A 27525-nucleotide genomic window follows, 5' to 3' on the forward strand; every position below is an offset into this window, starting at 1 on the left:
AGCTGGGATGGTTGTTAATAAAACACATGCAGATTTAATATGCATAATAAATTAAGTGACATTCTATTAAATATAACTATTTGGAGCCACTAGCAGTTTGTTATTAAATCAGTGTAATCACATTCATTGTTCTTTGATGTATTAGGCTATATTATTTTCACATATTTAACTGTAACTTAGCAATTTTAAAAGTGGTAGGATCATTTTTCCAGTGTAACTTATAACTCTCAACAGTCCAATTTTTAAATACAAGCCATAATGCTTTTCTTTTTTTTTGCAATTAATCCCACACTCCAATTAAACCAGTCCCTTAGGGGTACAGTGGACAGCAAGGAAGTCCATCAAAGCCTGAAGTGTGATCTGGACCAGCTAGGGAAATGAGCTGAAAAAAAAAGGCAAGATGGACTTTAATGCAGAAAGTATAATGTGTTGCACTTTGGGACACAAACCAGGGTAAGACTTGCATAGTGCATGATAGGCTCTGAGCTCTGTTGTAGAACAAAGGGACCTGGGAATGCAGGTCCACGATTCTTCTAAGCTGCATCATAGGTAGGTAGGATTGTAAAGAGCTTCTAGCACGTTGGCCTTCATAAATCAGGACACTGAGTACAGAAGGTAGGATGTTATGTTGGAGTTGTACGTGGCACTGTTGAGGCCAAATTTAAGAGTATGATATACAGTTCCGATCACCTACTTACAGGAAACTATCAATAAGCTTGAAAGAATGCAGAGAACATTTACATGGATGTTGCTATGACTTGAGTGCAAGATTTAGGGTAAGGTTGAAAAGGAGTGCAGGAAAATGAGAGGAAATCTTGTGGATGTGTACAAAATTAGCCAGTAATATTGATATGGTGCATACATGCAGGCATTTTCCCCTCAGGTTGGCAGAGACTAGAATTAGAGGTAATTGGTTTAGAGTGAAAAGTTAAAAGTTTAAGGGGAGTCTGAGCAGAACTTCTTCACATCACTTGAGGGGGCGGTGTGGATGTAGAATGAGCAGCCATTGGAAAGGTAGATGTGGGTTCAATTGATAATTAAGAGAAGTTTGTAAAGGTACATGGATGGGAGGAGTTCGTTGCAATATGATCCAGGTGCAGGTAGATGGGACTAGGTAGAAGATCAGGTCAACATAGGCTAGATGGGCCAAAGAGCTTGTTTCATTGCTGTAATACTCTGACTGCAAAAAGCCACCCCTTGCAAGTGGCTGTTTAGAGTTCTTGATTGAAATGTGATTACTTTCCCTTTGCAATGTTACTTAATCAGACAATAACCAGGATGGAGATTGAATTCATGACTAACACCTTGAATGAGTTTTAATAGAATTATAGAGAACAGGCAAATTAAGCCTCTCAAGCCTGCCCCATCACTCAATTTGATGATGATGGTTGATTAACACCGTTCACAACTCCTCTTCTGTGGCATTTCCCTCGCCTTTCAAAAATTCAGCTGCCTCTACCTTAAAAACCTCTGTGATCTGGCCACCACACCCTCTGGGATGAAGAATTCCAGAGATTCACTAACTTCTGTGAAAAGAAATTTATTTGGCATCTGTTTGGAATGAGCAGTCTCTTATCTTGCAGTGATCCTAGACAATAATCAGGATAGAATCTGAATTCATAATTGAGATGCAAGTTGAGGTCTTATGGGAGATCACAAAGTCAGATGTGTGCCATTCAGCAGCTGTTAACAGCATAAACCCATCAGACCAACTCCAAAAATCTCACTCAGACACTGTCAACAAGTCTCCAAACTTTTGAAAGCGACTAGAATGACAACAAAAATGCAAACCGGGGACAACACAGTTTATTATCTGAATATGCAATTTTGCAAAAGATAGGAAACAAGTTACTGCAACTTTAATGATATCATACTGACATAAATAAGTCAATATTGCACATCTCTAGCTGAGTGAAGCTGGCTAGAGCAGTTTGCATTCCATTATAAATGTAGCCTCTTACAATAAAAAGCTGCTAACAATAATGTGCTTGTTAAATATTTTCTTCCTGCCATTTTGTACGTCAGAGATCAAAAGATGTCAAAAGATTCAGTCTCTCAGTCCTCCTTGAGCTGGAGGTCCAGACTTCTTTTTATTATTTACTTCTAGTTGTGAAATAGTGACAGTAAAAGATGCCAAAACAAGAGCCTGATAGTGGTTACTAAATCTAAAAAAAACAAGAGGGCGCAAAGAACAGACCCTGATCTGTAAAGTTAACTCTCACCAATTATAAATGTAATAAAATTGCTAAATTGTACAAATCTGTTCAAAAACAGAAAAAAGATATTTACAAAGACCCTTTTGATTGCAGTAGTAGTAAAACTTTGGCACTGTGGATAGAATTGAATCTCTCACTTTCAGAAAGATACTTGTACAGTAAGTCAGTCTTTCATTCTGTCTCTCTTTGCTGTTTCACACAATATAGAGCGCGAGACAAAGCCTCAGTTACTTTCTTTGCATCACAGAGAATAGAAATGGTAGTTGTAGTTTTCTTTAGACACGTTGCTATGTGCGTCAGTTTTGTTCTCATTTGGTTTTCTGCAAAGGGGAAAACAAAAGAGATGTTACATACTTTAACTAAAGACAAACCCTATCAAACATAATCGCACCAGAGTTGCAAATCACTTGTCCTGGGTTCGGTTTTTCTCCTCTTCTGCCAACTCGAGTAACTTGATCTCATTTTGACCATGAAGCACATGAAGTTTCTCTTGCTAGAGATGCTACCTGACTTGCTAGAAATCGCCAGCAAATCTTTTTTGTTTGTTTCGGTTTTAGTTTTAGGTCACCACTTTGTTCAATCTTCTCCTTCATTCCTTTCCAAGATCCTTGTGAAGGGACTTGGTCCTCCAGGACACATTATTCTTTGTGCGCCTTGCAAACTGCGTGGTTCCAAATGCACTACAGTGGCCAGGTGGCTGAGGAGGAGGAGGAGGATTTCAAGTACCAGTCTCCATATTTAAGGAAGAAGTTTGAAATAACACAGGTTTACTAAACGAATACCCAGGTAGGTGAGTTGTCTGATGAGGAATGGTCACACAGTTTAAGCTTACGTCCACTCAAGTGATTTGACTGAAGCATCCGAGGACTGGGAGAATATGAAGTGGATATTCATGTGGGAGAAGCTAGAATAACCTCTCTGCTTTTACACTACATGCAAGAGTTAATTCCACACCTCCACAGATCGCTAAAGGGAAAAGTTAGACAAGAACACAAGGGTGAAGGAAACAGAAAAACATGGTAAGCATGAGGCAGCGGAAAACTGGAAGGAGGATGTAATGCAGTGTAGAGGAGACTGGTCAAAGTTCTTGTTAAGTATTGACCCAAAAAGGTATTCTACAAAAGGTTGGAGTAATCTTTTCAGTAAACATATCTAACCCCTAATTTTGTTTTACTTATATAAATTTCAACAGAAAATTAGTGGCACAGTAGTACTGTTGGTATGACTGCTATCTCACTGTTCTAGTGACTTGCGTGTGGAGTTTGCACATTCTCCCTGGGACTGCTGGAGTTGAAAAGAATTGATGTTTTGAGTCAAAACCCTACATCAGAGATCTGTTGCACAACTCACTGAGATCCTCCAGCAGATTATCTGAGCGAGAATGTTGCATTTTCCTGGAGAAATAACCGTGCATTTTACTGTAAGGTGCCTTAGATAATCTCCTTTGCTCTTTTGGAGCGTCGGGAGAACACACACCACCCCCTCATTGGGGGTCAGCAGAACAAAGGGTGAGTAGCTTCACATTCCTGGGTGTGAACATCTCGGAGGATCTGACTTGGGCCCAACACACTGATGTGGGATAAAGACTCAAGCAGAGGCTCTGCCCCTTTAGGAGTTTGAGGAGACTTGGACTGCAACCAAAGTCTCTTACAAACCTGTCCAGTGTCCGAAAGAGCATTCAGACTGATTGAATCACAGCCTGGTATGGGGTCTCCAATGCATAGGAATCAAAGAAGCTGCACTCAGCTACCGCCATCATGGGCACGACACTGTCAGACGACGTCTTCAAGACGGGGTGTATTAATATGATGGCATCACTCAATAAAGACCATTAAACACCCAGGACACGCCTCCTTCTCATTACTAGCACCAGGAAACAGTACAGGAGATTGAAGGCCTGTGCTCAGTCCATGAACATTGTTTAATCATTACTTTTATTTTGTACTAATTTTGTCTTTTGTCTTTGCAATGTACTGCTGCCACAATGCCACAAACTTCATGTCAAGTCAGTGATAACAGTGGGTAGCACAATGCTTTGCAGTACCGGCAACCAGGGTTCAATTCCCACTGCTGTCTGTAAGGAGTTGGTACATTCTCCCCGTGACCGTGTGCAGTCCAAAGACAAACCAGTTGGTAGGTTAATTGGTCATTGTAAGTTGTCCCGTGATTAGGCTGGGGTTAAATTGGGGGTTGCTGGGCAGCGCGGTTCGAATGTCTATTCTTGCACTGTGTCTCAATGAATAAATAGATAAAGAATTAAATAATGGATGTGGCTTCCAAGACTTTCCTGTGAACTTATCCTCCAATTCATTGGCTGATAGGGCTGCTATGACAGCCATTTATAAAAATAGTCTGCAGGAAGTTGATGGCAGGTTCAGGGGCTGCATCTGTGCTGTCACACTGTCAGCCTGCAGACTCCAAATGCTATGTGTTCACCCAGTACCAAAGATGTCCATGGAGCCAGTGCCTCACAGGCCCTCAATGTGAGCAGACTAGAACAATCAACAGGAAACTCATTCTAGTGAGCAAAAATATTGAAGTTGTTTTCCAACCTCATTTTCTATCCTTATTATTGTTTTTAATCTACTTCTACTTCAGACAAGCTCCTACCCAAACTGGAGCAGGTATAGAACCAACACATTGGAGGGATAAAGGTACCAAAGCAAAATTACATTTCAGTGGCTGCTTGGGAGATCCAAAGTGCTTTACAACTGAAGCAAACAAGACATGAATGAATCGGTAACAAAGCATTTAAGTATTTCTAATAAGTATTTAAATTATTAATCCAAACAATTTTTTTATGAGTTCAATTTTGTCCCAAGGTTTTGATTAGTTTTGAATGTTTATGATAGTCACAGACATTCAATCTCTGACATAGCACCCACACTGGTGCAAGAGCTTTAGCCAGCTGTCAAGAATATTTGTGGCAACACACAAAGACACTGGAGGAACTCGGAGGGTCAGGCAGCATCTATGAAGGAGAATGGAGTTGATATGTCTCAACCCAAAACATCAACTGTCCACCACCTTTCAAAATGCTCCCTGACCGACTGAGCTCCTCTAGCACTTTGTGTTACTCCAGATTCCAGCAACAACAGACTCTTGCGTCTCCAAAATATTTCTGAGACATTTGTTGGCAAGAAAGCCCTGGGCTGTGAAGCGTTTCCTCCGCAGGTTCTGTCTGTAGGGATCTTTGCTGTTTAGGGTTAGGTGAACAACAAGTGCAGGGAACATTCTGCCCAGTGCCTGTACAGGAGCACCCCTGGGCTGAAGCCAGAATTTGGCCTGTACCTCTGCAAAGCCCAGAGAAAGAATGATGGGACCCTTCTTACACCACCAAAAAGCGCTTTCTCACAAATAAAACCCCCACTACTATACAGGCCATCTCCAGATTATGAACCACTGATTTACTGACACCACTACATACAAACCACCTCCCAATACTAAATTCAAAAATCTAACGTATATACATACATTTGATCCTACAAACAGAACCTGCCCCCCACCCTAGAAACAGCTCTCTCATCAGCCTTGCATTTTTGATCCTTTTCTTAACAACACGGTGAGTATAATTACCACAGACTGATTATTGTGCATCTTCTGACATATGAAGACAATCAACTCATTGATGTCTGTAAAAATGGAATTACTTTGTTAACCAGGGATGGCTTGTGAGTAACACATCATGCATAATTAAAGTCTAGGCAGAACACTATTAACAGCAAGTTGCATGTGGTCCCAAGATTGAATGCTGTTAGTTATAGTGCAACTGGAAGATCAATGGGGATGGTAAAAAATATAATCCCCTCTTCAGTACTAGTGACAGAATTCTACCCCTGAAACCAACTGGCCAACAAGCACTCTGCCCCAAGTGACAGCCTGGTCTGCAACCCCTCTCTAACCCCTTCCAAAGTGGGGCTGGCCAAATGGCTCCTTCCTTTACGGGGCCCAACAAATCCATTCCCTTGCTCAGGAGACCAAACACGTTTAAATCCTGCCAGACAAATTAGGTCACAAATTCCTTTACCTTAGCTATATGTTCGAATTCTCGGCAGACATGCTTTCTGAATCCAGTTCATTAAACCCAGTCGAGCTGCACCGTGACGCACGAGCCCAGTTGCCAGTGTACTCAGACAGGACATAGTCATCTTTCTCACTTATATCGTCCACCATAGTCCAGTCCTCGTGCTCATCCTCCTCGCTGCATTGCCCATCTCTGCTGTTGCTCTCGGACGTGTCCATAGCGTCTTCCGTTTGCTTTTCCGCGAACCAGTCCCTCACCTGCTCATAGCTCATGTTGGACTTTGACACCAACTCATCCAGGTCCTCTTCCTTCAGCTGCCTGTGCTGCACGTAATACTGCAACAGGACCGACTTACCGCTCCGGCTTTGCGTCGAGTGCGCCGCTCTGCTCCAAGCACCGGCCATCTTGAGCGCTCTGCTGCCCCGCGCCCCACTGCCATTGAAGCTACTCTGCCCATTGTGACCATCTGAATTCGCTCTTTGGTAATGGTCAAGCCATTTTAAATTGCCATTTTTAATTGCATATCTGTTGTCGCCGAACCAACGCACTATGTCATTTCGAGGCAGTCCGGTCTGCACCACTAACGTGTCATACTGCTCCACAGATGGCCACTGAGTGCGTGCAAATGCACTCTTCAGGATATGTAACTGTTCCTGGCTCTTTTTATGAGTCCTATCAATCGGACTGGTGGTTTTAATATGTTGCTGTGCTCCACTTGGAGGGGGAGTCCCAGACTTGGATAGGTAGTGTGCAGCAGATTGCGACATTTTGATGTGGACGGTTTCGGCTATCTCTGATTTTATATTTTCTTGCTTCAGGTCAGCTTTCCTCATTTCTAGAATCCCTCCTTCTAAAGAGTCTCGCAGTTTCCTCCGCTCAGAAAACCAGGCATCTATTTCTCTCCTGGTCAGCTTCGACTCCACCCGCAGTCTATCCTTCTCCTCGTCCGTCGGGAAGGAGCTGTTCTGGAAGCTCTCCTCCAGCACCTTCAGCTGCTCTGCGCTCTTCTCTTTGAACTTATGGGACCCGAGGTCAGAGAATGTGTTCCATCCAGACCTGCGAGCTCCGTGGCCAGGAGCAGGTTCATGGGGAATGGTGACCGTGGTTTCAGCAGAGGCGTGGCTCGAGTGTCCCTTCTGGGTTCGGTAACGGTTGTCGCTGAACCACTTCTTAATCTCCGACCGGGAGAGCTTGGTGACTTGCATCAGCCGGAAAACCTCATCGTCATCAGGGAACTGACTGACCGCGAAGCTGGCTTTCAGTTCCGCCATCTGCTCCTTGGTCTTCTTGCGGCTGATGCTGACGTCCACGTTTCCCGGCGAGAACAAGACCGAGTTGCCTTGCGACGCCAGCTGTGCGGCGCAGACCTGGATGACGTTCGCCTGCTGCTTTGAATCCGCCACCACCTGGGAGGAGAGCATTCCCCGCTTCTGGGACTGGGCCTGACTCGAGCTGCCGGCCACAGTCAAGGTGATGGGGGAGCAAGATGCCGCTGCCCCGTTTGCGACTTGAGTCAACACAATACCCGTCTGCCCCACCAACTGGCACGGCACACCCGCCTGGACAATATGTTGCGTGTTGCCTTTGGCAGCGGCCGGCACAACGGTGATCGTTGGCGTCTGGATAGTACCGTTAAACATCATCTTCCTGGCTTCCTCCACTTCTTCGGGAGCCCAGCTGATGCCGTGTTTAAGGCGTTGCGTTGAGAACCACATTTTTATTTGCTCTTCTGGGTACTTTGAGACTGCCGTCAGCCAGGACAGTTCAGCTTGGGTAGGGTAGGGGAACTTGTTAAAGGAGCCTATCAGGTTCTTGTTAATGTCCATAGCGGTGTTATACTTGCAGCCGTGCATGGGAATCATGACTTTGGGTATTAGGTTGAAGTTCGGTGGTGGCTGTATGGAAGGCATCACGTGAGCTACCCCATCCTTGATCACAGTCTCTGGAACAACCAAACCAGCGTGGAGGGGGCCATTGGCGTTCTCTTCCGCCTTGCTCTCCTGCGTGGCGCCAAATTCATCTTTCACTCGTGACACCGTGTTTAACCTCTTGCCGTCGACTTTGCTTTTGTTCATCTTCATGATGGGTGTTTTGCTGATGGAGATTCCGGCAGGAGGCATCTCCTCTTTATCGGCGTTCCTGCCATTCGCGGGGTCGTCGAGGCTTTGTTCTAGAATGGTCTGGTTATTGCGCTTTATCAACTTTAACTTGAAGCTGGTCTCTCCTGGATGGTACCTGCTATTGTGATCAGTAAACGTATCATACCTTTTTGTTGTAAAGTTACAAACTGCACAGACGTAAAACGGATTGAGGATGACATTCGGATGTAGGGTATCAACATGTTCTGTAAATTCATTCAAGTCCTGTGATTCAAAGGTGCAGTATTTACATTCGTAACCTCCTTCCAGCTTCCTGGTCCGGTGTCTGTCTAAGGCAGCTTTCTCCAAAGCCGGATCCTCATCACTCATCCCACTCTCTGCTGGCCAGCTCCTATCGGACAACTGGTGCGGGGAGCCACCAGCCTGCCCAACGACCTCCAAGTCTGGGTCTCGCTCTCTCACGTCTGTGGCACGAACCATGCACGGCGTTGTTGACTTCCGTTTGCTAGCCATCAGTGGCTGGGAGATGAGGGCAGTTGGCCAAGGGCCTTGGTGAAGGCCAAGAGTCTCTTGAAGGAAGCCTGTCCAGCACAATTTCAGGTTGCGGTAGCTCTGCCTTTACTGACTGCCGTCAGCTCCCGCTAGCATCTCGTCTGGCCGCATCACAGCAGAATTTTACCTGCAATACACAACAGTGATGTTGGTGTTACCTTTGTGTGGAGCAAGAACGACAGCAGAGCAGCAGGATTAAGCGTTTTTACTGAGTCACGTTAGCTACGGTACACGCTGGGCAACTTACAGGGCGGGAGTCACGAGCCGAGACAAACACGTGCACTCGAAAACAAGCACGAAAGGAGAGAGCCTTCTGCGTGTAGGAAGCCGAATTGATTCACTGCACAAACAATCAGCAAGCGTGCGCGTGCACACTTGTCACGCTCTTGAATTGACCTGATACGGCTCAGTTAGGTTTCTTTATTACGGTTTGCAAAATGCACAACAGTGAGAAACAGAACTGAGAAGCCGCTTACTGACAACAGGACAGTGAAAACCTCTAAGTTTCTGGCATCAATAGAGGCTATATGACACCAACATTTATTGGGTTCTTATGATTCGTGGTGAATTTGTTTTCACTAATCTATCCAGCCCAGTTAAGAAATGGAAAACTCACTGCAAATCACTACAGTTTTTAGTCAGTGAGTCTAAGTATAGGGGGTACATGTCCTCAAATAAACACTTCAATGTTATATTAAAAAAAACTTTTCTCCGTCAAAATTGATAGACAAAAAGTTTAAAGTACTTTAATATGTTACCAAGAGGGAAAAACTGCTCATTTTAAGTTTAATTAATTTACATCCTTTAGCCTGTAGCCAACATGTTTGACATAAACTTTGCAGAAGGTAGTTTGTTCAGTAAGGTTTTATGTTGAGATGTCTCAACTTGTCAGGGAAATTCAATACATTGGGGATTGGGGAGGCGGGTGGTAAGTCAGTTACAAATGAATGCAGTAGTAGAGAAAATCCTTTAATGAGAGCAATGAGAATAGGAATTTGTCCCTCAAAGGATTTCAAAGGGAATGTGGAATGTATTTAAGGGCAAGACACACAAAGCATAGAAGGTTGTAGCAACAGGCTGAGATAGGGCAGATGGTGTAAACTCAACACAATGTTTTATACATAGCAACTTAAATAACGGTCCAAACAGAATATAAACTGTGGATTAATTGTTCTAAAGTAACAGTTTCAGCTGCACTCCTGATATTTTTAAATTTGGAATATCCTGAAATAGCAAGAACCATCAAATGCAACTGGTGTTCATTAAGCAAACTGGTAGCATTATACTTCCCATTTATCCAGTGCCCATCTATATCCAGGCACAGTCCCCAGGCTAATGCAACTTACTGGCGTTTAGGGCAGCAATGAAGGTCCTCCGTCTCTGTATCGAAGGATTCTTCATTGCTGCTTCTGTAACAATTGTTTTTTTGTCCAGTCAGGGTTGTTATCCCCGAGCTGAACTCCAAACCTGGAGGACTGGGGGACTACCCAGTCTGACCTCTACCCTATGACCTGTTTGCCATGGGTGACCCTACCAAGAGCCAAAGCATAAAGCCCTGACTCTGACCAAGATAGCTTTCTGGGTCATTGAGGCACACAAACCTCCAAACCCTACGACAAGGTTGTGTCCTCTTGGAGGAGACTAATGTAAAAGTTCCACCATTGCTCACATGACTTGTGCCCCTGCACACATACTGGAATTTACAATTACCTGTTCTGCTGGACACTGACATTTCTGAGCTATCTCAATCGTCACAACATGAATTTTGATATCAAAGACTGGGCATGAATAAGATGGGCCAAAGGGCCCATTTCCAATGATATGCGACACTACCTATATTATGACATTGAAGAGGGCCATTTACCCCATCAGAGCAATCCCAAACAGCATCATCCAAACCTTTATACACCCATACAGGATGTTGAAGTTGCTCTATAAATGCTTCATTGCAAGAGGGGATGTGGGGGGGAAAAGGGCAAGAGATATTGAGAATCGCCTGGCATTGCAAAGACACAAAAGGACGTGTGTGGCTAGGTTCCTAATAGGAACTTGTCTGTATCATTGCTACAGAGTTGCTGCTGACCAAGAAAACAAGGCCAGGCCAAAGTGAGAGACCTACAGAAAGCACTGCCTCAAGAAGGCATTGTCTAGCAAAGGCCCCACGATCCTGGTCATGCTACCTTCCCACATCTATCATCGGGCAGGTGGTACTGAAATCCTGGCCTACATCACCTGGTTCAAGAGCATCATCTTCCCTTGAAACACCTGGCACAACCCTAAGCACCACCTCAGTATAGCAACACTGCTCTGCACTACAGTAGACTGTTTTTGTTCTATGTTCTTTCTTGCACATTTTTGATTAACTTGTTTAAACTTCTGCTTTTCTTGTGAACGTTGTATATCCAATACCATGTGCCCGTGACGCTACTGTAAGTTTGCCCCATTACATTTGTGTGTGCATGTACCTGAGCATACGACAAACTCGGCTTCTTCTTAATCCTTCCTGATCAATGACTGCCCATGAAATAGCTGCGCACATCCGACAGAAAGCTACCACTCCATAGTTCACCCACAAGTGTCTGCCCTTTGATCCAGATGTATGGGACTGACTGTGGTTTAAGCATGGCAATGAATAGGTCAAAAGTATGCACTAGGTCAAGGTGTTTGAGTAGGAAAAGCAGCAAGGGGTGTCAGTTATGAATCACATTGAATAATCTTTAGCAAGGCCTGCAGTCTAAGCCTTAAATCATAATCAAATTTATCAACATCTTATTTGATGTGAAATTTGTTGTTGTGTGGCAGCAGTACTATGCAAAGACAAAACTTACTCTAAATGACAAAAATGAGGAATAATGAGGTAGTGTTCATAGGTGGTTGGGCTGTACAGATATCTGAGGGCAGAGGGGGAGAAGCTGCTTTTGATTATTGAGTGCAAGGTAGAATATTTAATTTATTACCCCAAATTATACAAAAGGCAAACCACGACAAAGGGGTTGAGTGCTAGAAAAATAATAGCTATATTTATAAAATTAAAGTTTCTACTAATTATTAGTTGGCTGTAATTAAACGTACTGTACCAATCATACTGAACTTACACTTGAATGGACACGTGCCAACCTTTTCCAGGCATGAATAGCGGTGGGTTTCCAAATACCGGAATTTTAGAACATTGATTGTTACCAGAGCAAGATACTGGGAGAACAGGGAAACCCCAGACAGAAACACCCGGGACACAGATGCTAGAAACTGCTGGCTAATTTACTGCTCACCAATAGTAGTTATTTTATCAATACTAGTTCTAATGTCCCTCCTTGCAATTTTACAGAGTAAATGTGGATACAAAGTTGGTTATATTAGATTCCTGAGGATCAATACCCTCCTGGTAACCAGCTGGACTTCAGTTTGACTGATTTGTAGAATTCTTCAGTAGTTTGAAGATGGTAAAAAGACAATTTATTCACAACACTCTGAGAAAAAGTTCTCCCATTCCTCAACCACAACAACTGTTGTTTAGCAGAATCTAAACTCTCTGAATCTTCTAGGGTACATTGTGGCACTGAACAACATCCCACAAGCAACATCACAGTGAAACTCACGAAAATTTCAATTGCACGCTCAATAAACTTGGAAACAAGAAACCAGTTTGTAAACACTAAAACATGATGGACCTGTAACCTTTGAACAAATAGTAAAGGTTCTTTACTGTCAAGTGGTCCAGTATTTCCTCATGTCACCCGGACAGTACACAGTTAATGGCCTGACCCTTCAGTGTCAATGTACTGAAGGATCTTGGGGTCCAAGTCCACAGCTCCCCGAAAGTAGACGTACAGGTTGACAGGGTGGTAAAGGCTGTACAGGTTTTTCGAACATTCGCTTTACGACAGTTCACTGTTATGAAAGACCTACATTAGTACCTGATTTCACTAACCAAAGAGGATTTTCGCTTTTTCGTGTGTTTACCCTGAGAAAGACTACCATGACCGTGAAACCTTGTGCGGGCAGTTGTGTGCACATGCGTGTAGGTGCCGATTTTTTTCTCCAAATCGATTTCAGCTCATTGCCTTCCCGCTTTCGATAAGTGAAACTACACCATACATACAATATTTCTACTTTATATAGGCTGTATATTTATCATGTCATTCCAGCTTTTACTATATGTTCGTGTTATTTTAGGTTTTATTTGGTAAGATTTGGTAGGTTATTTTTTGGGTCTGGGAACGCTCAGAAAATTTTCCCATATAAATTAATGGTAATTGCTTCTTTGCTTTACGACATTTCGGCTTACAAGCAGTTTCAAAGGAACGCTCTACCTTCGGACAGTGGGGGAAACCTGTACACGGCATGCTTGTGTTTATTAGTCATGGGACTGAATTCAAGAGTCAGGAGATCTTAGGCTGCTGCTTTATAAAATTCTGGCTAGGTTGCTCCTGGAATATTACATTCAAGTCTCACTATAGAAAGGATGAGGAAGATTTGAAGAGCCTACTGAAGAGGAACACCAGGACACTGCCTGAATCAGAGGGCATGTTGTTTTAACAAAGGCTGGACAAGAAATGGTTTCTAAGAAATGATATGATAACGTCTTGGTTAACACACCGCTTTACAGTATCAGAAGCCTGGGTTCATTCCCCGCCACGGCCTGCAAGAAATTTGTATATTCTCCCCGTGACCGTGAGAGTTTCCTCCGGGTGCTCTAGTTTTCTCCCACGGTCCAAACATGCACTGGTTGGTAGGTTAATCACTGTCCCGTGATTAGGCTAGGATTAGGCGACGCTAATAAAATTTTAAAAATTAATAAAATGATGATAGGCACAGACAAAGCAGACAGTGGCATTTCTCCCCCCTCTCCCAGGGTTGAAATGTCTAATACCAGAGTGCATACATTTAAGGACAGAGGGGAAAAGTTCAAAGTAGATGCTCGGGGCAAGTTTTATTAAAAAACAGTCATGGCTGCCTCTAAGAATGCTGCTGGGGCAACAGTGCAGGTAAATATGCTAAAGGGATATATGAGACTCAGATAGGGACATGAATATACAAAGAATGAAGGGATATGGACAATGTGTAGGCAGAAGGGATTAGTTTAGTTGGACCTTTAATTATGAGTTTAATTAGTTCACCAATAGCTTGTTCTTGTGCCATACTGTTTGATCTTCTAATTAAAAACAAAAGGCAGAGAGAAGTGGAACGAATGATCAGAAAATGTAGGGTTTGCACAGTTTTCAGCCACTGGGTTTTCTTGGAGCAAACTTGTACTCCTCTGCTGCGTTACATTATTTTCCAAGAGGGTAAAAGAGAAGAGGGCTTTAATTTTTAAGGTCTGGAGTCTGTAGTAGATCAGCTGGGATACAACACTGCCCTAAAGCGAACAGTCAAGTCACATAGCAGACAAAGGCTGCTTATGCTAAATTGTGAAGAATCACCACTCAGACATGTTGAGGTGACTGCCAATTCACATTTTCATTTTCACTGAGCATGTCACAAAAAATAACGTTCACCAAGCACACCGGTGAAAGAAACTAAATGTTGTTTGAATACAAGGATGTGTTCAGTAAAGCGTTCTTTACAGATCAATTGCCATAAAGTCTACCCCTAAAGTCTTGAGGTGATGGGGAAAAGAGAAAAAAAGTTTGTGAAGGTTAGGAGCAAGTCACTGACGAAGGGTTCAAATTTCTCACTGATTTTATTTACAGATCCACAGACCAACCGTTGCTCTGAGCAGAACACGGCCTGTACTTTATAATGACATTATATGAAAGATAGTTCCAGCTGCCCACCAGGAAAGGCCACGTGCACAGGAGCATTACAGGGAATGCTGCACCCGCATAGTTTAGTGCCATTAGTGCAAGAGGTATACAAGTTTATTCAGAGTGGCACCACTGGAGCTGCAGCTAGCTTTGGTTCCCACCATGACAGTTGGGGAATTCAAATTCCACCAATTAAATGTGGAAGTTCAGCTTTGGAAAACAACCAGTTACATTAACAGACAGACAGACATACTTTATTGATCCCGAGGGAAATTGGGTTTCGTTACAGCCGCACCAACCAAGAATAGTGTAGAAATATAGCAATATAAAACCATAAATAATTAAATAATAATAAGTTAATCATGTCAAGTGGAAATAAGTCCAGGACCAGCCTATTGGCTCAGGGTGTCTGACACTCTGAGGGAGGAGTTGTAAGGTTTGATGGCCACAGGCAGGAATGACTTCCTATGACATTCAGTGTTACATCTCGGTGGAATGAATCTCTGGCTGAATGTACTCCTGTGCCTAACCAGTACATTATGGAGTGGATGGGAGTCATTGTCCAAGATGGCATGTAACTTGGACAGCATCCTCTTTTCAGACACCACCGTCAGAGAGTCCAGTTCCACCCCCACATCATCACTGGCCTTATGAATGAGTTTGTTGATTCTGTTGGTGTCTGCTACCCCAGCACACAACAGCAAACATGATAGCACTGGCCACCACAGACTCGTAGAACATCCTCAGCATTGTCCGGCAGATGTTAAAGGACCTCAGTCTCCTCAGGAAATAGAGACGGCTCTGACCCTTCTTGTAGACAGCCTCAGTGTTCTTTGACCAGTCCAGTTTATTGTCCATTCGTATCCCCAGGTATTTATAATCCTCCACCATGTCCACACAGACCCCTTGGATGGAAACAGGGGTCACCAGTGCCTTAGCCCTGCTCAGGTCCACCTTCAGCTCCTTAGTCTTTTTCACATTAAGCTGCAGATGATTCAGCTCGCACCATGTGACAAAGTTTCCCACCGTAGCCCTGTACTCAGTATTTTCAATATATTCTTTTACATATAAAACCAGAAGACATAGGAACAGAATTAGGCCATTCAGCCCATCGAGTCTGCTTTGCCATTCTATCACGGCTGATTTATTATCCCTCTCAACCCCATTCTCCTGCATTTGACACTCACAACCTTCGCCACCCTTACTAATCAAGATTCTAACAACCTCCACTTTAAATACAGCCAATAACTTGGCTTCCATAGCCGTCTTGTGACATTGAATTCCACAGGTTCTCTAAAGATATAAACATCACCCAGTTAACCAACATCCTTCTGAGGAGAACCTTTGTTGTCTTTAGGTGAGAACTGGAAAAGGCTATCATTTAAGCTTGAGAAGCTGAAGGTATAACAAGTGTAGTTCAGTGCAGTGGAATGCTCCTCCTGTGAGGTGCAGGGTTTCAGGGTATATAACGATCTCCCTGATGACTAATCTACAGGAAGTGCACCCAACTTCAACTCCTGACTGGCAAGGTCAAGCAACTGGCACTGGATCTGACACTCAGAACCATCTCGGGGGGACGAAAATTTCAAGGACGAGTCTTTCACTGAGGTAGTCACACCCAGAGAGCAGGCTTCAGACAGACGGTGGGCAACCTCCAGGAGAAGCAAGTGCAGGGTCCCCCTGTGGTCATTCCCCTCAGCAACAAGCACAGGCCTTTGAACACCACTGAATGACTTATGAAGGCACAGAAGCAGAGCCAAGCCAGAGGCAGTGTAGCTGCCTCTGAAGCTCAGCAGGGAAGGGTCAAGTCAGGCAGAGGGGTAGTGATGGAGGATCTGGTAGTTAGGGGGATGGGCAGCAGATTCTGTGGCTGCGAATGAGAAGCCAGGATAGTGTGTTACCACCCAGGTGCTAGGGTCCAGGATGTCTCAGAGCGGCCACTGAAGATTCCGAAGCGGGAGGGCGAGCAGCCAGATGTGGTGTTGCACATTGGCACCAGTGATGATGGGAAACAGCGGGTAAAGGGAGTTAGGGAAGAGGCTGAAGAGCAGAACTTCCATGGTCGTAATCTCAGGATTCATCCCAGTACTACATGCTAGTCAGGGCAGGAATATAGATGAATGAATGACTGAGTAAGTGGTGCAGGGAGCAGGGTTTCAGATTACTGGATCACCGAAATCCCTTCTAGAAAGTTACAACCTGTACATAGGAATGGGTTACACCCAAACCAGAGGGGTCCAGTATCCTTGCAGGCAGGTTTGCCTGTTTAAGCTAAAATGGTAGGGGGATGGGAACTGGAGTGATAGGGCTGAGGATGCAGCAGTTGGTTTACAAGTTGATGTAGTGTGTAGTGAGACTATGAGGAAGGGCAGGCTGATGACAGGGCAAAATTGCAGTCAGTGGGATGAGATGACGCGTAACAAAGGGGAAAAATTGAAAAAGGGTGATGTGTACAGGACTGAAGGTGTTATATTTGAATAGCTGAGCTTCAGAGGCAGCTACACTGCCTCTGGCTTGGCTCTGCTTCTGTGCCTTCATAAGTCATTTGAATGCAGACAGTATATGGAATGAGGTAGATGCTCTTGCAGTGCAGTTAGAGATTGTCAAGTATGACATTGTGAACATCACAAACGTGGCTAAAAGATCATAATTGGGAGCTTAACATCCAAGGATACACCTTGTATCGAAAGGACAGGGCAGGTAGGCAGAGGGTTGGGGTGTCTATATTAGTAAAATAATGAAATCAAATCCTTAGAAGGGGTTGGTATTGGGGCCGCTTTTTTTCACGTTATATGCCAGTGATTTGGATGATGGAATTGATGATTTTGTGGCCAAGTTTGCAGACGATACAAAGACAGGAGGAAGGGCAGGCAGTTTTGACGAAGCAGGGAATCTGCAAAAGGACTAGAACAGATTGGGAGAATGGGCAAAGAAATGACAGATAAAATATAGAAGGAATAAAGGCATGGACTATTTTCTAAACAGGGAGAAAATTCAAAAATCAGAAGTGCAAAGAAACGGGAGTCCTTGTGCAGGATTCCCTAAAGACTAACTTGCAGGCTGAGTCGGTGGTAAGGAAGACAAATGCAATGTTAGCATTCATTTTGAGAGGACTAGAATATAAAAATAAGGAGGCTTTATTGTGAGCATTTTGGGCCCCCTATCTATGAAAAGATGTGCTGATATTGGAGAGGGTCCAGAGGAGGGTCGCGTGAACGATTCTGGGAGTGAATGTATGAGTAGTGTTTGATAGCTGTGGGACTGTATTTGTTGGAGTTTAGAAGAACGACAGCGGATCTTATTGAAACCTATTGAAGATTGAGAGGCCTAATAGAGGTGGAAGTGGAGAGGCTGTTTCCCATAGTGAGTGTGTCTAGGCCCAGAGGCATCAGAATAGAGGGTTATCCATTTAGAACAGAGATGACAAGCTATTTTATGGTGGTGAAACTGCGGAATTCATTGCCGCTGCCAACTGTGGAGGCCGAGTCATTAAGTATATTTAAAGCAGAGGCTGATAGGCTCGTTGTTAGACAGGGCATCAAAGGTTACGGGGAGAAGGGAGGAGAATGGGGTTGAGAAGGACAATAAATCAGCCATGATGGAACGGCAGAGAAGACTTGATGAGCTGAGTGGCCTATCTCTGTTCCTACATCTCATGGCTCCACACCCACCAAAGTGACTGACCTTCAGCAGCCCCTCAGTTTGAATATGAAATGATGTTGCTGCGGGCTGCCAGTAGAGTATCATCTCAATCTGGTGCTATTTTTCAGTTCAGAAGCAATTAGGATGGACAATAAACACTGGCATTGCTACTGACTTGCACATCTCACAATGAGGGGGTGACAATCTATGTTTTGTTTAGTTAAAGCCCCAAGCTGCTAGTAAGTGAGCTACACTGCAAGTTGAATAGCATTTGTGAGAGGAAAGGAATTGTTGACAGCTTGGGTTGAGACCCTACATCAGGACCTTGGACACAGTCGTGCCAGACACAATGAAAAACAGTAAGGAGAAGTGATGGATAAGTACAGCCGATCTATGGGAATTTTGTAGGTGTTTCCAGAGATTTTGGAGTTCACCAGAAGCTCCAGATCACATCTCAAGATCTGGAGATGAGTGGAGAGAATGACAAATGCTGAGTGCTATGCTGGGCGGTCACCCATGACAGTCTGTCAGACTGGGATGCTGGGACTTGAACCCACCAGCTACTGACAAGAGGCTGGAACCGCTGGAACAGAGAATCGCAAGTACAGATAGGGCCAAAGGCAACTTCGGTCTGACACATCAACGGCCCTTTATGAAGAAAAACATTGGAGCCAAACAGCTGGTTGGGCTGGAGGCTAAATTGTAGGTCTTCCCACCACACCACCCTCATTCCACTGATAAATAACCTTAACTACAGTATGCAGCCTTCTCCTCTCCATCAAGGGACTTGGATGTTTAGATTTTATGAATACAAACACACAAGTTACTCTTTTTAATATAATTTAAATGGCTTATATCTGGCTTCGATTAAATGGCATGATGCTGAAACCTATCAAGCCCTGGTCTCCCTCTACTCCACAGAACACAGAGGAACAAATTCAACATTTGCACGCTTGCCAAACCATAGCAGCCCGAGCCAGCAATGTCTTAAATGATACAATTCTCATCCTTCTCCAGTATACAACCACACTTTTCCCCAATTTTGCAAACACATGCAGCCCTGCACTCCCAACAGGTTTCTGAAATCTTCCAATTCCGATCTCTTGTAATTCAATTACTTTAAATCACTCTACTCTTGGCAGCCTTTGCCTTCAGCTGCTGACCAACCCCACCCCCCCCACCCCCATTCTGACATTCCCTCCCTTAAACTGTCACATTATCACTTTTTAGAAGAATTGTCCTAAGGCTGATTTATACTTGTGCGTATGAGCTACACCGCCGCCCTGATTTTCACTTCTGTGTCGCTCTACACCGTAGCGAGCGTGCGTTGGTGCGCACCAAAACGCTAGTTGGCGGTGGGGTTTCTATGCCACTGTGTTGAGTTTCTTCGTGAGAGACATGGACAAGGAAATGCATTTCAAACATTTTCGCATGTCGGCAGGCAGGTGTGACGATTTGGTTCATCTATTTCGGATCGGTGTACAGACATGGCGGAGAAGAAGCAACGGGAAATGTGTAGGAGGAGATGCGATGCTACCAAGTGAACCAATCACAGTTGTTGTGGTCTTTGTCATCACAACGAGCGAGTTACTTTTTTGGGGAGGTGCACGTCATCCTACGGTGTAGATGCGACGCACAAGTATAAATCAGTCTTTAAAAACCCACCAATATCCTTTTACAGAGGATAAATGGAGTTTGCTGCTTTAAGCAGCTAAACTCAACCTTTTTTATTTAAAAAAAAAAGGCAGAAGGAAAGTTGTGTTTTCTTTGTTCCGGATGATCTCAACTGACCACAGCCATCTGAACTCTCAGATGTAAAAGATGAAGGTCTTTGAGCCAAACACAATAGGACAGGAGACAGCCAGGCTCTCTGCTAATTCCATCTTTAGTACTGGATCTCCTGACAAAAATGTAATTAATGCTTTTGTTTTTAATACAATTGCAGCAGACTGAAGAAAAGCTTTAATTAAAATCAAATAACATTTCAGATGCATTCATCTCAGCGTTATTCTATATTTAACACTGTATCCAACATCACCCTCTCCTTCACTGGGGGCCGGATTTATCACTTCCATGTTTAATTGCTGAAGTGCCAAGTGGTTCAGGAAAAACACTTATGGGCCCTGTCCTCCGGTTTTTCAAACCAGGTTTGAATCTTAAGCAAAGAAATTATTCTGCAAATACTACAGCTTCCACATTTATTCCAAGATTTCTCACCAGGTCACAACACCTATCTGTGAAAATACAAACAACCATGGTTTCTTGCATTATGCTTACTGTGATTGTTGCTGCTATTTTTACTTAAGGAATTAGTAACAAATGACAAGAATCTACACAGAAAGATGCAGCTAATATTACAGGAGCTTGAAGAGATTCAAATTTCCTATTCAAGTTTACAGATTCATACAGATGTTCGGTGGAGAACATTCTGAGTGGTTGTAACACAGCCTGGTATGGAGGTACCAATGCACAGGATCATAAGAGACACGGCGGGTTGTCAATTTAAGCTGTTCCATCAGCCCAACCCTCCTCAGCATCGAAGGCACCTTTCAAGAGATGGTGCCTCAAGAAGCTGACATCCATCACTACAGATCCTCGCCCTCTTCTTGTTACTACCAGTAGGGATATGGTACAGGAGCCCATAGAACCACATTCAACGAATCTGGAACAGATTCTACCTCTCTGCCAGATGTCTGAATGGGCCATTAACATTACTTGGCTGGTTTAAAAAAAATCTATTATTTTTTTTTCTTTACATTGCACTACTGCTACAAAAAAGTTTCCCATCAACAATAATAAACTGAATTCTGTTCATTTCCAGATGAAGGATCTCAACCCAAAACTTTGTCTCTTTCCCTCCATGGAGGTTGCCTGACCCTCTGAGTTCCTCCTGCATTTAGTTCGGTGCCATGGAGTCCAGCATTTGCAATCTTGTACCTCCATGCAATCACTCAAGTCTGCGCCATCACTCAATGGGATCAATGATTTCATGGTCAACTCTGCCTCACTCAAATACACCTTGTACCTTAAATACTGAATATACTCACTGGCCAGGTACAGAAAGTTCTTTTGGAAAGGAAATTCAACAATCTGAAATTTCATAGAGAGTCATACAACAGGGAAGCAGGTCATTCAGCCCACTGAGCCCATACTGACCATCAGTGACCTATTCCTGAGTAATTTTCCATAGTTCCAATCTATCCCATTCAGTATCAAGTATCTCAAGAGATCACTTGTTCCTTCAAACTCCACAATTACAGGCAAAGCTCACTCAGCCCCCATTAGACAATTCCCTCATCCCTGGAATCAACTCTGAATGAACTCCAAGGCAAGAATGAACTTCCTGGATAATGTACTCCAGGTGTGGTCACACCAAAGCCCTACACAATCTCAGTGACCTTTTAAACTTTTGGACGCCAACCTTGATGCATTACAGACCAACCTATCAATGGCCTGAATGAGAATATTGCATGGGATTTAGATGATCTTCCCCTGGATATTGGCTTTATTTTTGCCCAAGTGACACAAAAGGTATAAGAGGGACTAGTCCAGGTGACAGGAGCATCAATGTTAAACCTGAACCAATTGTGCAAGACACCATGAATGCATGTGCAACAAGGCAGTTAAAGTTAGACTGATGTCACATTGGCTGCGTTCAGGTCATAGAGTAAGGCAGCATGCAAACAGACCCTTTGGAAGAACTAGTCCACGTCGACCTCTAGTCCCAGTTATCCATGATCATCCCATAACCCCCTCCCTTCTATGTACCTACGAAAATGTTGCAATTGTACTGACATCGATCACTTCATTGCACCTCATTCCAGCTACTCACTATCCACTGTGTAAAGATGTTATCTCTTAAAATATCTCCTCTCTTTCCTTCTGTCTATGCTCTCGAGAACCGAACTCCCAAACCCTGGGGAAAAGACAATGACCATCCACTTTATTCGTATCCTTCATCATTGTAAACATCTGAGAGATCACCTCTCATTCTCCAGCATGGCCAACTCAGGCCCTCTAGTCCAGGCAGCATTCTTGTTGCTGGAGAGGGTGCATCTTTTGTGATCAAATGTCCAAGTGCAGCCTGACCGATAACATACACAACTACAACATAATGTCCCTCTCTATTCCTACGATAAAGACAAAAACCCTGTCTACTTACATGGCTGCTTTTAGCGAATTGTACACTTGCACTCCCAGGTTCCTCTGTTCCACACTCTCATTAGTGCCCTGCCATTCACTGTCCAAGTCCTACCCTCGTCTGACTGTCCAAAATACATCACCTTACACTTATCCAAGTTGAAATCCATTTGCTTTTTCTCAGTCCATTTCCCAAACTGATCAAGATCTCTTTGCAATTCATTGTAACCAGCTTCAACAAGAACAGAGCATCACCAAAGTTATGAATTGTGCCATGTACATAATCAAAAGCAGATTTTAATTTGGTACCAGAGCAGATCTGTAGTCTGCACCCAGGAGAATTTGTACTATTAGTCTCATTGTTGTTTAAAATTGTTCAAATGGAAACTTACACATTTATGGCCTTTAATCCATTGTCCTCTCCAAGGAAGTACTTCACAGATATCAGCAATAAGTGGCGTAAATCATGGAGCAATTAGAAAGGATCCTAATTACTTTGATATGTCTTCAGGTGGAATTTGCACAAATGATACTACTTTATAACCATTATTTCTAAATTAACTTACAAAGTTCTGTTGTGTTAATATACCTCATCATATTCAAAAGTACAAGTTGATCTAAAGTTTACTGTACAATTCTAAAAGTTGTGGACCAATGGAGATTCAAATGCTAATGTCTTCTGCACCCATCTGTGTCTTTGCACCTGCTCTTTGGAGGCGGACATTTTGAGAACTTTGCTTGTTGTTAAGCCTAGTGACATCATGAATGACAACAATTAGATGTGGGCATTACTTCACACTGCTGGGATCAGCCGAATGGAACTTTGTACAGAAAACATTCCTGGATACTCAGGAGACTGCAGATGCAGGGCCTTGACTCAAAACAGTGACAATTCCTTTCCTCCATCAGATACTGCTTGACGTGCTGTTCCTCCAGTAGGTTGCCATTAGAATCGTAGAGCACAGAAACAGGTCTTTTGGTCTAACTCATTATTTCTGATGGTGTTACCCAGCAAGCTAGTCTCATCTGCCTGCCGTTGGCTCATCCCTCCCTGTAGATGGCTTCTACATGTTGCTGATGTGGCCACTTCAACCACTCCTTTTGGTAGCATATTCCAAATATGCACCACTTTTGTGTGAAGAAGCCTCCTCTGATATCTCTTTTGAACTTCTTGTTTCCGATGTTAAACCTATGTCCTGTTGTTTTCAGCCTTCCCCCCATTGGAAAAAGACCATGCGCTTTCGCTTTGTCTATGCCTCCTATGATGTTATACACTTCTCAACAGGTAACCCCTCAATCACCTGTGTTCCAGGGATTAAAGTCTCACTGTTCGAAAATGTTCCTTTACTCGCCTCTGAAAAGGTCCTCACAATGTTAGCATAATGATAAAAGACACATTTGGCCCCTCAAACCTACTCCACTATTTAATATGATAGCTTATCCTGTACTTCTATATCATATTCCTGATGCTTTGTCCCACCTCGAAATCTTTCCATCTATAATTCAGTGCCATGGCTCCTTAAGGTCGCAAAATCAACTGCATCATCACCAAAGGGAAGAAATTTCTCCCCTCTGCCTTGATCTGTACCCCAAGGCCATGCCCCATTGTCCTTGACAGCATATCCAAGAGAAATATCACCCACACATTCATCCTGACAAAATCTTCCATGGTGCAAGCAGCTCTCCTCTCATTCTTCTAAACTCTGCTGAATACAGATCTAATCAACCCACAAAAGTCCCATCACCTCAGGGATTCATCTGGTGAACTTTGGTTGCATCCTCTCAATGGCACTACATTCTTTCTTGGTTAAGGAGACCAAAACTGCACACAATACTCTAGATGTGGTCTCACCAAAGTCCTTAAATATTTATATTAGTATTGACATTCTGGAAGCTGGAAAAATCTATGCCAAGCTGTTGATACGGTGAATTGTACTGCACTCCTCTTAACATGGACCCAACTTGCATAGGAGGCCATTTGGCCCTCTTGGTCCCATGCTGATTCTACGAAGGAGCCCTCTAATTAGGCACATTCTCCCCTGATCGCCACCCACCTCCACAACTTATTTCAGTATTTCTTTTTGACGAAGTTCCCATCGAGTCCATTTCTAATCTTCTTTCAGTGTATTCCAGATCTCAACCACCATGTAAAAAAAAATGCATCTCTCTTTGTTTTCAGTGAAATTAGTTTTAATTTGGACCAATTTACTGATTTGCGTGCCAATGGCTGTTTTTAAAGCTTATCCAACCCCTGATAAAGCCCAGAGATGGTTACAGGATCAATTATTAGCCCCAGAAAGGTACAGAGACTTGTTGAGTTCATGCCAACTATCAATCACCCATTGACACTAATCCCACATATATTGTTAAAATGGTCCCTACTTTCTCAGCAGCTCCCCACAGACTCTACATTCACCTGCACACTGGAGGGAAAGCTTACAGGAGGCCAATTGACCTACCAACTTGCACTTCTCTGGGATGTGGAAGAAAACCCACAAGGAAAACATGCAAACTCCACAAAGATTGCTCGAGGTCAGGATTGAACCCGGGTCTCCGGTACTGAGAGGCAGTGGCTCTACTTTCTGCACTAATGTGCCGTCTTTGAATGGAGAATTAAATACAAATTAGAGCCACACTGTTAAAAAAAAATAAAACATCAGCTCACACAAGCATTCATCTCAAATTGTGTAGTTTTACGACACCAACTGAACTGTGAAGTCAGTTGCAATTCAATCTCCAGGCAGTTGGGTGGAATTTTTCCCTAAGTTCTAATACTAACTTCGGGTTTCATTGTAAGCAGAGGATGTAGTTCATAAAAACAGCAGCCCAAACTATCATCATTGAAGAAAATGGGGCAACAGCCTCAGACTGAAGAGATGTTGGGGAAAAGTCCCTTAGCAGCGTCTAAACCTGGAATAGCATTCAAAATCTGATTAGAACTGACAGATCACTGCCAAATCAACATTCATTCAATTCCACATGCTCATTTGGCCCTTGTCTGGTTCAAAAATTGCATCCCATAAGGACGGTTGAATCTCAACTGGTAGCATGCAGTCCAATTCCTGGAGTGGAGAGACTGGACTAGAAATGGATGCAATTAGATTTCAATTTGGGAGCAAGAGAAATTAATTTTCAGATGTGCACCACTGAAATAACAGAATGAAGTGACTGAATTTCTTGCAAACTATCTTTAAATTATCACTTCATCTGACATTAAAATCTCACTTCAAGTGACATTGAAATTTAATTAATGTATCAGCTCAGAAGAGTGATTAGATTTGCTTTGTAAATCCAATCTTTTCTTGAATTTCAAACGTTGGGCTGAAACACTTTGGAAAAAAATGTCAAGTAAAGGGACATTTGCAGGCTAGCTCTGTAACACCGTATGCAATGAGAAATTTTAAAATGTACCTTTGCACACAGGAGATATCTAATTAGGGATTCCAAAATTATGATATAAAAGCTAGTACCTTTTCCCCAGGGTCAAATTGTCTAATACAAGAGCATATTCATTTTATACGGGAAGGGGTGAGTTTAAAGGAGATGTGCTGGGCAAGTTTTTGTTTAAACACGAGCGTGTTGGGTGTCTGGAATGGGATGCCAGAGTGGTGGAGAAAGCAAATAGAACAGAAACGCTCAAGAGACTCTTCGATAAGCACATGGATGTACAGAAATCAGGGAGATATGGGCATTGCGTAGGCAGAGGGATTTCATTTAGGTAGGCATTTAATTACTAGGGAAAAACATCTTGGGCCAAAGGACCGGTTATGATATACTGTTCTATGTTCTATAGTGGTCCACTTGAAATAGTTGCAAAGCCTGAAGGGCAAGGTATTTTAATCACCAATGAAGAGTGCAGTCATATAGCACAATGCATGTTGTATGACTCAGACTGGTTCAGTCCAATCAATCCATGGCCCATGATGCCATCTAAGCTTGAACCATTTGCCAATGGAAATGAAGTGTGACAGAAAATATTTTAAAACCACAAAGCACCCGGGACGTGCCCTCTTCTCACTGTTACCATCAGGTAGAAGTTACAGAAGCCTGAAGGCAGACACTCAGCGATTCAGGAACAGCTTCTTCTCCTCTGCCATCTGATCCCTAAATGCACATTGAACCCTTGGACACTACCCCACCTTTTAAAATATATAGTATTTCTGATCTTTTGCACGGTTTTTAATCCATTCAATATATGCATACTGTAATTGATTTATCTATTATTATTTTATTTTTTTCTTCAATATTATGTATTGTATTGAACTGATGCTGCTCAGTTAACAAATTTCACATCACATGCCGGTGATAAACCAGATTCTGATATAACCTCGACCACTGATCGTGATTTTAGAGGAGGCAGGTGGTTGAGGTAACCACTCACTCTCAGAACAGGGTATTCTATAGAATCTCAAGATACAGGCACGATTTAGTTAATTCAATATCGTCCCTTTACACATGCACATTGTAGGTTTTCCCTCACACACGTATCTAATCAGGTAAACAGAGACAAACACGAGTGGCAATTATTTTTAAACAGTATGGTTTGTGGTGATGATTTTACACACCCATTCAAGGCCCAAGCTTGTCAAGTGCAAAACCAAACCTTCTCAACACAGCAAATGATTATCAGGACGTGTTCAGCCATTGTGCTGTGAAATTAAAAGCCTCGAGCACTCCAAGCAGCAAAAGCACGCTTCTGCTTTTAAATGTCATGTCATTTCACGTCAGGGGAGATTTCCCCCTCTCTCCAAGAGGAATTGCTCATGTCAAGGCCTACGGAACAAATGTAAGGTCTCGAGGTCTTTGATGTTACACGTAATCAGGAGCGGAACTGAACATGGCTTTTTTTTCTCCACAATTGTATTGTGAACTAAGCCAAGCAGCATCAGAGGAGTTCCTTCAGATTATCATGGGGCGGACGTACACAGATCCCACTCCACAAGCTTATAGATAGCTGGCTCTGGTTCAGCCTGTACATCTGGACAAGCATTCGACAGACCGCTGGGGCAGATTTTACTGGCTGCTGCAGAGCTGTGGGCATCTTCTGCCAGGTGAGAATGCTCTCCCCGGCCACATTAGTGATAGATACCACCTCTTAAAACATGCTC

General features: G+C 43.3%; 1 protein-coding gene across 2 annotated transcripts in view; it reads right to left on the reverse strand.

Annotated features, from left to right (window-relative positions):
• The window catches only part of zhx2a (zinc fingers and homeoboxes 2a), a 121207-nt gene continuing 93682 nt past the window's right edge, over positions 1-27525 (reverse strand). For both annotated transcript variants that reach the window (XM_059973039.1, XM_059973049.1), the window contains 2 exons: positions 6244-9018; positions 1-2536 (listed from right to left, as the gene is read on the reverse strand). In XM_059973039.1, coding sequence (XP_059829022.1) covers positions 6249-8852 — 2604 coding nt within the window. In that variant the 5' untranslated portion in view covers positions 8853-9018 and the 3' untranslated portion in view covers positions 1-2536; positions 6244-6248. The remainder of the gene's footprint in view (positions 2537-6243; positions 9019-27525) is intronic.

Source organism: Hypanus sabinus, chromosome 1 (assembly GCF_030144855.1).
Source record: "Hypanus sabinus isolate sHypSab1 chromosome 1, sHypSab1.hap1, whole genome shotgun sequence".
Taxonomy (NCBI): Eukaryota; Metazoa; Chordata; class Chondrichthyes; order Myliobatiformes; family Dasyatidae; genus Hypanus; species Hypanus sabinus.